The 12,253-nt window shown below is 32.0% G+C and overlaps 1 protein-coding gene across 1 annotated transcript; it reads left to right on the top strand.

The window, feature by feature from the left end:
• Positions 1-1,484: 1,484 nt before the first annotated feature.
• On the top strand, positions 1,485-12,018 carry LOC129755676 (flexible cuticle protein 12-like). Its single transcript, XM_055752293.1, has 2 exons — positions 1,485-1,681; positions 11,214-12,018. The coding sequence occupies exons 1-2, from the start codon at positions 1,554-1,556 to the stop codon at positions 11,401-11,403; spliced, it is 318 nt and encodes a 105-aa protein (XP_055608268.1). The 5' UTR covers positions 1,485-1,553; the 3' UTR covers positions 11,404-12,018.
• Positions 12,019-12,253: the final 235 nt, after the last annotated feature.

Raw genomic sequence — 12,253 nt, 5'->3', positions numbered from 1 at the left:
TTTGTGTATGCATGTTCAAGAGTACATCCTTTTTTCTTTGTAAACTCAATTAACTTCAGATATTTCTTTGTTGTCAGACAGCGTTCATGTTTTAATATAAATCCAGAATGCGTCATTGAATTATTCCTATAATTTATTTCGTAGCTTCTAGAAATGAGGTTTAAAATCTGCATAAAGAAAGCATTTCTGCATGTAGTTCGTTCCACTTTCTATTTTCTGAATGTTGCTTAAGTCTTTCATAGAGAAGCTTCATTAAGACTTGAAAATGGCGAATTATAAAAATTTCAAACAATACTCAAATTTCAAAAGATTTCACCAACTCCTTTTCATTCTATGGATTTTAATATCTAATGAAATATTACTCTTCTAGTAAATGGAATTTAAAGATTTAAACAATCATTTCACTTTAATTTGCTTGGTTACTCTTAGTTAAGAAATTTTGATATTTCTTGAAACACGTTAGATTCTGAATCATTCAGCTTGAAACAACATGAGTCACTTCAAAACATATTTTTTTTAATTTAAAACACTTAAATCAAACTTCGTAAAGGTTCAGTCCCTCAAAATTTCACTCTTATCAGCAAAACATATTGATAAAATCTTACACAATCCAGCTCAACAGGAGAAAGATATCTTTCCATTGACACATTTCTAGCACATCCGTTTGAAGCTGGTACTGTGAACTATCTAGATCCCTCAGAGATCGTTCTGATGATGAATGAATGAATAATTCGACGCAGCTGCTTTCGAGTTCTTGTCACCATTATTCATAAAGCACACACACTCGACACGACTGTGGCCGCTGACGACAACAAGGACAATCCGGGTGATTCAAAGGCTCTCTTTCGGAAAAGAACAGACAAATTTGATGATGGTTGGTAATGAGATGGGGTGCATGGGGCAGTGACACGACCTGGTCAGCATCGTTGAGGCGTTTGATAGGCGCAATAATATTCATATTTAAATTTTTTTTTTCTTCTATGAATCTTTCAACGGTAAGGTGCTGCTGCTGTCTCAGGAGGGAAGCAAAAAGTACCTACCTTATGGTAAAAATTGGCCGTTGGTCAACCGAAAAGTTCGTTTTTTTTCGAGGGTGTGTTTCGCGTGAGTGTGCGCCTCGTTTGAAATCGTGTGGCCGGTATAGAACATGTGCGCGTCGCGACGTCTTTGTGGTCGTCGACGTCGTTGATGTCAGCCGCCATTCAGAAGAAGATGTTCCGCGCCAACAACCTTTTTCCGATAGGTTACCAGCTAGCCGCATGTGGTTTCTTGTTGTGAATTTCGTGTTTTTTTTCAATTTTGAGATTTCGATGTTCTGTCTCTTTCGGCTCGCTGCTGATTGGGTGTGCGCTGGGATGCGTCCCGTTTTAATGTCGCCGGTGTCCACCCTGAAAGAACAAGCACGATACAACAAACCGACCACAGACAGATAATAGATCCATATAAAAGAGGGCCCCCGCTCATTATCTCGGCAGTGTGTTTTTTGCATCTACTAACTTCAGTTATCAACAACAGCAGTCTTTCAGGACTCCAAAATCCCCAAATCTTTCAAAATGAAAACCGTTTTCGTGTTCGCCTTCGTCGTTGCTCTGGCTTTGGCCGCTCCCCTGGACGATTCCAAGGATGCCCAGATCCTGAAGTACGAGAACGACAACATCGGCGTTGATGGATACAAATTCCTGTAAGTGCGAAGAAAGTTAAGAGACTCAAAAAAATTTAAAAAAAACAAGTGCAAGTGCTGAAGTGACGAACCCCCTTTAGATCTCAGAAAATCTTTCGTGTTGTGTGTGTTGTGTGTGTGCCAATCGATGAATGAAATTTGCGGTGAAGGTCGGCAGTGCTGCTTCACCTTCTGACCTTCTTCTCTTGTGGTGATCAGCATCTTTTTACTTACTTTGTTGTCATGGAGCACTCGAATTGTGGGGGCGTTTGTTTGGTTGACCTTTTCAATGATACTCAAAAATACTAATAAATACTCGATGGGTTCTGAACGGAAAATGGAAGTGTGTTTGAAGTTGTGTACCAACAATTTTAGTGGAAGGAGGACACATTGCAACAGTGGTGTTTAGAGCTCGAAAATTCAACAGGCGCTCAAACGAACAGTGCTTAATTCTACTGAACTGTAGACTGATTTCTACCGAAACTAGGGTCGTGAAAATTTAATAGAAAATTTAATTTTTTCACCATTTTTTTTATAGAAAATACATACAAATATCAAATATGATAGTGCCTATGTTTTCTTTAACATTCATTCCTTTAAAAAAAGATAGCTGAGTTGGAATACCTTTCTACATTAAATTTTATTTTTATCATTATAAACATATTTCAACATTTTTTGCACACTTTTTAACATCGAGCATAAAAAGCATTAAAAACAAAAAATCAATGTTTTATCCTCTTTGAAAAGGAGCTTGATTTCATGTTTAAGTGAAACGAGTAAACTAAACTAAACTGTTCCAAAAAGCAGACAGTCAAAACATTTATATTCAAAACATGTATATTGTCACTGATTTTTTGTAAATTGTTTGTGGGGAAAATTTGCTACTAATATCTGTAAGATAATGATTTAATCCCATATTGAAAGACAATAAATTGGATAGTTTCTTAGCCAAAAGCCTTCGTACTTTTCACAGAGTGAAAAACAGATTTATCTACTTTTATTGATTATTTTGGTGATATTATTTTTCCAAAGCGAATACCACCCATAAAAACTTCGACCTATCGGACACATTAAATGATCTTAAAAAATGAAATTGACGTTCACTAACTTGATCTCATCTTTTCATAAGCCAAAATACTCAAATCACTTATTTCTTGAAAAGTGAAAAGCATAAAAATAAACAAAACTTGTCCTTATTCGGGCTATATATGTATGAGAAGTTTCTGTAGAAAATTTAAAAAAATTTGGTTCGATTACTTGAAAAAAATGGTAGCTTCAATAACTAAAATACGAGACTCAAAGCATTTTTTCCTCTAACTTAAGTAGGAGAGAATGGAGATAATTGATCCAAATGTCTTGTTTTTATCAGATCTTTTTGGGAAAATTGAGCTTCTTAGAGTCCTTTGCATTTTCTGACAGCGTGTAATTTCTAGTTTATTTGCTGTAAAAATTAAAGCGATATTTGATACCGGGAGACTTGATCCTTCATTGAAGGAGACTCGATCATTTACTTAGCAGGCCCTAATCCTTGGAAAAAAAATTCCAAAAATTGCCAAGATAGATTGTCAAATGACTTTTTTGGTCATGTTTGTACTCATTTCACAGTTTAAAAGTATCATAAGAAGAGAATTCTAAAAGTTTGTCTCAATCCTAGAGTCGTCACATACATAAAGACGTAAGGTTCTAAAGTTGAGAGAAATTTTTTTTCTTAGTACTTTTCAAATTTCAAAACCTTTCGTTTGTCACTCGGAGTTGGAACATTTCGAGGGGGGATAATAAAAAATTATGCGAAAAAAAAAATTGGAAAAAAATTGTACGAAAGCTTGAATACAACAAAATTGTAAACTATATCATTGCACAAAACTTATAAATCAAGTAATTTTTCATCGAAAAATTAAATAAAATCAAGAATACAAAAGGTTAAGTAACTCCCATCTTCCACAATTTTTTTTGGTCTCGTAATCTTTCGGGTGTTTGATTTATTTTTTTGAAATTTACGTATAATACTACAAACATTATTCATTCCCCACCATCGGTTATTTTGGAAATTTTAAAGAGGGGAGTCACAAAAGAAGTAATTGATATTTGTTCCAGCCTTATTGGATTAATATTGGTTATTGCACAAATCAAAGTAATCTCGAGATAAGCAATAATCACAATTTATTCAGATGAAATCTTTGCAGTTTTGAACTCTAGGGAAAATTGATCCAATAATTAATATTTCAGAAAACTTTTTTAAATTGAGAGTTTACCATTGCACAATGGTAAAATTTGTTCCCAAAATCCCTAAAAAAACAAGGCCGCAGGTTTATGGCCCTGAAGTTATGCTTAACTTACGTGAAATTTTCAAAGAAAAATAAATCTGTAGTCGTATTCTGCCAGAGACATCTTAGTGAGGTGTTATTTAACCTTACTTAATCAAATGTCATTTTACAAAATAATTGCTTCATATCTCACTTGAGCGTGAATTGATTTTAGCTAAATGAACATTATACTGAAACTTAAGAATGCATAAAACAAAGTTACAAATTTCGAATCGATCGACTCATGTTTGCAAAAGTTATAAACTATTGTATTAAAATTCGGCGTCTCAAAAAACTAATTGATCAAAATGGTCATTTTAACGAGAAAAGCCTCATTTTAATGCATGGGTGGCCATCATTTTCAGGTGTCGGGCCGAATTTTAGAAATGAGATTTGTCTGTCATCCAAAAAATTCGAGTCAGAAAATTTTTTTCTTCCTTTCACACTTCAAAAGTATGTTTTAAACATGTTTAATTAAGTAAAATTGAGAAAAAAGCATTTAAAAGTTGTAAAAATATTCCACAGTTTGAAAAGAATTGAGACTCATGATATTTCTATTACTATATTTCAATAAGTAAAACGACACAAAAAATATATATCTAGGATTGCTAGTGATGTTTCCTTTAAAAATTTCCATGATTTTCCGGTTTTTCTCGGTTAAAAATTAACAATTTTTTATTTTCCTTGTTATCATTACATTAGTTTTTAAATAAGAAAATGGCTTATCAAAAATTTTAATAGTTTTATGAAAACGAGATACGCAACCCATTTTTTAAATTTTAATAATTTCAGACTTCTTTCGTGTCGCATCACACAAGTCAAAATTTTTGCTTCTGAAAATTATTTCAGAGCTGTACTAAAATGTAAATAGCTGTAAATATGCGAAAATGTATCACGTGATGAAAAGATTTTTTTTTTCAAAAATCGTTATTGCTTTTCGTTATATTAAAACTACATAAAGTTTTAATATAACTAAAAGCCATCACGATTTCTGAAAGAAGTCTTTTCTTCACGTGATACATTTTCGCATGTTTTCAGCTATTTACATTTTATTACAGCTCTGGAATAATTTTCAGAAGCCAAAATTTTGACTTCTAAAAATCTTTACGGAGCTGTAATAAAATGTAAATAGCTGAAAACATGCGAAAATGTATCACGTGAAGAAAAGACTTCTTTCAAAAATCGTAATGGCTTTTCATCATATTAAAACTGCATAATGCAAATAGGAAAGTTTAATAAAAAAAAATTACGATGATTTTAAAATGAATCATTCATCCGCGAATCAATTCGAATGGAATAAGCATGGGTTCAAATTTAAAATATTTTACACGATACAAAAAAATCACCCTCAAACTTTTATTATTGAATACTTAAGTAAGAAACTTAAATAAAATTTTTTTTTAAATTTAGAGTACAAAATTTTAAATTTTCAGATAACAAGAAATAAAACATTTTAAAAGCGACGAATTAAGATATCTTGAATAACTCTTTCACAAAATTTGTTTCCTTTTCGATATCAAATATCATAATCTAAAGAACTATGCAAGACAGAAGTCTTTGAGTAAGATTTTTTCCCCAAGGTGAGAAAATGTTCCCATGTTTTTTAAAGGAAAAATTAAGCCTGAATGATTTTAAGCTGAATTCCGTTCAAAACAATTCATTCACACGTCTGTTATAAAACTTCTGTAAACTTTCAAAAATTCTGATGAAAAATAGTTCCATGCTTTGAAAGGAGCTTTGTTATTTTCACATATGAGTCCCACAGAGTCAAAGGGGTAAAAGTGACAAAATGGTCGATTTTGAGCTAATGAAACTATATTTGATGATTTTTTTTTCAGATTTTCAGAATTTTATTTATATACTTTTACGATCGAGAGCAAAATAGAAATTTTCGAAAAATAAATGGAAAATAGCCAAACACAACAACATTAAAGCGTGTTTTCTCGAAATAAACTTTCATGCACTTATACTTCTTTGGCTCCAAGAGCCTCATATAGTTGAATCCAAACATTTATTACATTCTTAGTAGGAAATATTTTTTTAATTTGTAGTATAATTCTTAAAAAATGACAATTTTCTTGGTTTTGTGCTAAAGTCCCCAATTCTTTTTATAGGTTCCTATAAAACCCAAACTTTCCAAACTTTTTCCTGATTCGCTTACAACTCTTCATCAATAAACCTCATCCAAATTTGTATTTCGAAACCTTTCCAAACCAAACTGATGATTTTTTTTAATTGGGTATCACAGCACATTCAATCAAGTATTAAATTAGCTTTGTGTTCTCAAAATTCTGCTTATTTTCATTTTTCTAGTGCCAATGCCGATTCAAATTATTGAATTTTTTAAATACTTTTTTTAAGAATGATACTTTTTGATTATGCAATTGGTACCATATGAAATCTCAAATATTCATGTGAAATTGGTCCCAAAACAAAAAAATCTGAACATATTTATGTGGAAACAAACTAAAATATATGAATTTTTTTTATTGTTGAAGCCTGAGTTTATTCGATGCTGTCTTGTTAAAAAATTGATCTTTGTAAATTTGATTTTCAATTTTCCAATTTAACGATTCTGGATTGTTGAAAACGTAAAAAACTTTACGTTAAACTAGAATCTGAATTTCTTATCGGAATTTAATTTTAAGTAGAAATTCTGAGACTGAAAGCCGAAAAATGATCGATACATGGTAAACTAAAAAGTCGCCTCCACAGTAGAGTTGAAATTCTTAATTTTAAAGTTGCATAAAGTGTTGATGTTAAATTGTGAATACTGAATTTTAAATTTGAAGTTTTATGATGAATTTTTGAAATATTTAATTATTTAAGATGCTCAAAAAAGATCTCACAGAAATTTTTACATTTAACTGTTGACTTTCATTTCAAATTATTAAAAAACTATTTTATCATTATTATATTTTTTTTTTTTGGAAAATCTAGACGATCTGAGATTAAAAATTAAGATGGTGTAAAATCATGACTTTTTCACATTATCATTATTTTAATTTTAAACCCTTTCAAATTAACTTTTCCTGGGAATATAGATTTTTAACCTATAAATGTGAATTTTTGACTTCAAACCTTCTTTTAAACAAATTTTTCTTTTATTTTTACATTTGTTATATTAAGAGCCTAAATTTAAAATTAAAAATGGTAAATTTTTACTTTTCTCGAAATTTTTTTTTTTATGTTGTTATCGACAGATTTTTCAAATTTGCACCTATTTAGGATGTTTATTTATTGATAGTTTAGGGTATTAATTTCTTTTTTAATATTTTTTTCATTAAAAATAGAGTTGTTTAATTCCTAGAACAAATATCGTTGAAAAGGTTGATGAACATTGATAAATGCTCAAGAAAGTCACTGGTGAAGTCTCATAATATTTACAATCATCGATTTGCAAAATGAAAAAATATGTTGAAACTTATTCGCTATTTGCTCTAAAATTGTTCAAAGTACAAAATATTATGCAATAGAAAGCAACAAGGATAGTAAAAAAAATGTAAACCTTTTAATTATTTCGGCTGTCTCTGCATTAAAAAATTGTCCCGCCTAAGGGAGCCAGATTTCCAGGTTTTATTCGGGTTTGTGCGGATATTTAATTCCAAATTTGAGAAAAAACCGGTCCGGCTGGTTGCCCGGATATCATTGAAAAAGTCTCGGATTTATTACCTTTATTTTTCAAACCATACAAAAATAAAAACAAATTTATTTGTAATTTTTTTTTATTTATACGTCAAAAACGTAATTTCTTGGGTTTTAAGACAAATTTTTTGACCAAAATTCCCTGGATATTGTCCAGATTTTTGGTCGACAATTTCAAAATCAAATTGCCCGGATTTTGCCAGGTTTTAGATAACATTTAGATAACGTTTCAATAAAAATAAAAGTTTTGATCAAAACTCATCACAGATTTTATTTTAGGCTTTCAAATAACCTTTCATGATTTTTTTTTAAACTGGCTCAAAAAATTTCGTTTTGGAGGCACAAATAAAACAAAATATATCACAATTTGCTCTTTGTGTTTGATTAACAGAGGACGAATGACTGGAAAGGTTAAAATCCTCTTAAAATAAACAAAAATAGAATAGAATAGAATAGTGTTTGATTAGCCAAAAAAAAGTGAATATATTCGGGCTTAATCCGGGTATATTGCAATGAAATCTGGGCAACCGGGCCGGGTCAGACTGATCCTATTTTTTTTAATATCCGGGCAAACCCGGATAAAACCGGGCAACTTGGCAACCTTAACCTTACCATTATTGTTATTTAAGTCATCGATTCGCCCGAGGAAAGAGCTTACTTATCAATTGGTACTTAATTGATACTTCTAAAGATAATGTGTAACTTTTGAACGGCACAATTGATGGCATTGTTTGACATCAATTTTGAACGAGATTTTTTAATGATTGCATTTGAAATTTTACACAGTTTTCTGAAGATTTACTCTTTGAGTTTGTACGTCTGTTCTCTGTGCTGCTTAGCTAACAACATTTCATTCGAACTTGAATCTTTAATATCAAGCTACGACTCCGATTTCTGAACATAATTCAAAATTTGTTTACTTAAGGGGGGGGTAGGGTCTAACGGGTATAAAAAAAACACCATTTTCACGATTTTTTTCTAGAGCTATCGTTCAAACAAATGTATTCAAATTTTTTGCATTATACAAAGCATTGTTAAAAGAACATTTAGTAATTTTTTCGTAGAAAAATATTGAAAAATGAGCCGGTGACGGAGCACTTTCGAGGATGCCTTTTAGAAAACAGGATTTGCGGTGGACACTGTATCTCAGCACAGAATCATCTGAAGTCGAAAAATCAAAGCAAAATATTTTTAATAGATGTTTTTCTGGACCCCAACGTTTTTATTTAACTTAAAAAAAATTTTATGAAATTTTTGTGACTGTTTGAAGTAAAAACTACGATTTTTCACGAAAAAATCCGCCATTTGTCACTTGTAAAATCTCCCCAAAGTAAAAAAAAACAAAAAAGAAAAACGTTGGGGTCTGGTATTTTATATGTAGAAAATATGTTCCAAATTTGAAAAGAATCGGATAAGTAGTTTTCAAATGACGATGTCCACGGACTTTAAAAAAGTGCTTTCGAGAAAAACGCGTTTGAAGTTTCTGCTTTTGCTTTCTTGCAGTATTAAATAGGAGGAGATAAAGGCCTATAATTTCTACAGTTTTGCTCCAATTGACTTGAAAATTTGACACAACATTCTTGAAATGTTTTACAATAAGAAAATAAAAAAATAAAAAAATCGATTTTTTGAAAGTGTTAGACCCTACCCCCCCCTTAAGAATGTTTCTCCTGATATCAAGATTTTGAGCATCATTATTTTAAAAGTTCTAAAATTTAATTTGTCTCTCGATTTAAAGACTTTTAGAAGAATTATTTGATTTCGTGATGTTGTTCCTGATTCTTTTTTAATAAAAATGTTAGTCTAAATTATTGCGTAAAATTTTCTTCTTGAGTGGATTACATTATTTTTTAGAAATCCTTTTTCTTAATTTGCATATTACATATTGGTTAATGGTTCTTATTATCAATGCAAAGTTTCGAGCTAGTGATTTTATTAAGACTCTATGAATTATGTTAGCATTGAATTTTTTAAATTAATGGTATAAAATACTTTTTTCCCCATACATAGTTTCAACTGTTTGAAAAATGTGAGAAATTAAATTTATCAATTTTAATATGTGCTAAATTATATGGTCTAAATTTGTATGGGATGATTTTTACAACATTTTTTTTCAACGCGGCACCTCTTAGATAGGTGCATTTAGGTGAAAAAAAAAATCTTCAGAAAGATTCAGGTCATTTGGCAGAAGCACGAACTGGCGCAAAGGACTTGAAATTGGTATAGAGATTTTTGGCAAAATGTATGTCGGGTCCGGAACGGCTCGAACTATAAAAACCCCTCAGATGACCACCCGATAACGGTTTTCGGATCCGAAAATAACTAAACACGGCGATTAGACTTCTACTTTATCTATTTCGCACTTTTCGCGGCACCAAATAACTTCACAGTCCGTTGAGCACTGTCATGGTTATCCCAATCAATGCGTGTAGTGATCCAGAGAGAAGTTCGAAGATCATTTTTACTTGTAATTTACTGATCGATAATATTAGGGATGATCAATCCCACATGTATGTTAAAATCGAACTACTTTCACTTTTTGTGTTTTAAAATATGTTTCCAGTATGCTAGAAACTTTGCCGAGGACACAAACTTTCTATCTGTTATTCTCATTGTGTGACAATGCGATCAAGTTAGAACTTATAATCTACCTATACACCGTTCACGATATTTCGTTGAAATGCGAAAAAAATCACACATTCAATTGCAAATCACTCATCACAGTCAACTCGTATCGCGTCACAATTTTCTACAAACTTGTTTCTCATTGTTTGAACTACAATTTCTGAAATTCCGAGCTTTCTAGCATACTGGAAACATATTCTAGAACACAAAGAGTGAAAGTAGGTCTGTTTACATACAGTTTGCCAAAAATCTCCATACAAATTTCAAGTCCTCTGCGCCAGCTCGTGCTTCTGCCAAATGACCTGAAACCTTCAAAAAGTCAATTTTTCACCTAAAGGCACCAACCTAGGGGTGCCGCGTGGAATATAAGGATTTTTTTTGTTGTGGGCAAGTCTAGTATTAAATTGTCAGTTCAATAGTTGAAAAAAATTAAAGAACAATGAATACTGCTAAAAATATGGAAAAAGCCTCCAAACATTTGTGTGCTCGTTGCAGTTAGATTGTTAATTGTTAATTTAGTCCAGATTTCAAACCATGTAGTAGTTTACTTGCTCTCAAAATTGAAATGCAAACTATGAAAACTCTTTTTCCTCCCTTACTTCTGATTTTGAATTCTTCTGCGGTTTTTAAATGCAATTGAAATATCAGAGGATCAGTCTTTTCACCAATTCAATCAGGTGGTCATACATAGATACTATGTTATTTTTTTACTTCTATATGGATGTCAATATGTGCTTCGACTATGTTCGAAAACATATGGTTAAACTGCTGTTTCGAGAAGCAAATGAATATATTTTAGAGGTCATCAATTTGGGTTTTCCAAGAGCCATGCAATTTCAATCAGCCTTTTGACCTTTTTTCCCTAGAAACACAGTACATACATGAACGTCAATGACTAACTGCATAATTACTATGCTGATTCCATCTGACTTGACACGATACTAAAACATAATTTTATCTTTACCTTTGCCATGTTGCAGGTTCGAAACCAGCGATGGACACAGCCGCCAGGAACAAGCCGAACTGAAGCGATTGGCCGATGATGTCGAAGCCCTGGTTGTCCGTGGCTCATACTCCTTCACCGGTCCCGATGGCCAGGTCTACACCGTCAACTACATCGCCGACGAAAACGGATTCCAGCCAGAAGGTGCCCATCTGCCCAAGGCCTAAGGAGGAAGTGTCCTGCCGGAGAAAGAACAAGAAGACTCGCTCTCACACACAGGAACACACCCCAAAAAGCCCAATACACACAACCACACAACCACGTTGAATCTCAAACAAAAAAAATCTTAGTTTATGAATGAAACAAATGAAAAATCAAAGACAACAAATAACAACAACTACTACTACAAAGCAGCAACATCCATCAGCAGCCCACTGAATAGAGTCGCAAAACGAGATCATCCTTGGCGACCTTAAACAACAACAACAACAACAGCTGAAAAAACTCCAACAATTTCAAGTCCATGCTTGTAAAGAAGTGTACAGTTTTTTTTTCTTCAATTATTTTTCCTTATTTTTTTGTACAGTATTTTGTGCTTATTTTTCGCATTTTTTCGAAGAAAAATTTAAATACAAACAACAACATGAGTTACCTACTTGTTTTTCCTTTGAGGAAGGAATCAACAACAACCAGAGTACAACAACTACTTGAAAGTAAAAAAAAACAAGAAACAACAACAACAACAGCAACAACAACAACAACAACAACAACAACAACAACAACAACAACAACGACGACGACAAGAACTTTGTACGAATACCAGCTGCCATATTTTTTTCCTTTAGTTTTGACAAAATAAAAAATAGCCATAAGTAAAAGGTGAAATGCTTGTCGTTTTATTTACTCATCAATTCACATTTCTTCTGATTAGGGTGATTTGCCAATCGTTGTCCTCTTACCCATTGTTGCACAGCATGACTTACTTTGTCAATATTTCAGCTGTTTTTAAACTTTTTCCCGAAAATTATACTGAATCATGTTAATTGGAATGTTTCTGATAAAAAAGGCGTTTTACGA

This window comes from Uranotaenia lowii, chromosome 3 (genome assembly GCF_029784155.1).
Source record: "Uranotaenia lowii strain MFRU-FL chromosome 3, ASM2978415v1, whole genome shotgun sequence".
NCBI lineage: Eukaryota > Metazoa > Arthropoda > Insecta > Diptera > Culicidae > Uranotaenia > Uranotaenia lowii.
Note: the sequence above shows the minus strand (reverse complement) of the source record. Positions and strands in the feature narration are given on the sequence as shown.

Bases quoted from the DNA above. Each gene is read 5' to 3' on its own strand.
- LOC129755676 (XM_055752293.1), top strand. From the start codon at position 1,554: ATGAAAACCGTTTTCGTGTTCGCCTTCGTCGTTGCTCTGGCTTTGGCC. The intron at 1,682-11,213 runs GTAAGTGCGAAG...GCCATGTTGCAG, and splicing joins GTTGATGGATACAAATTCCT to GTTCGAAACCAGCGATGGAC.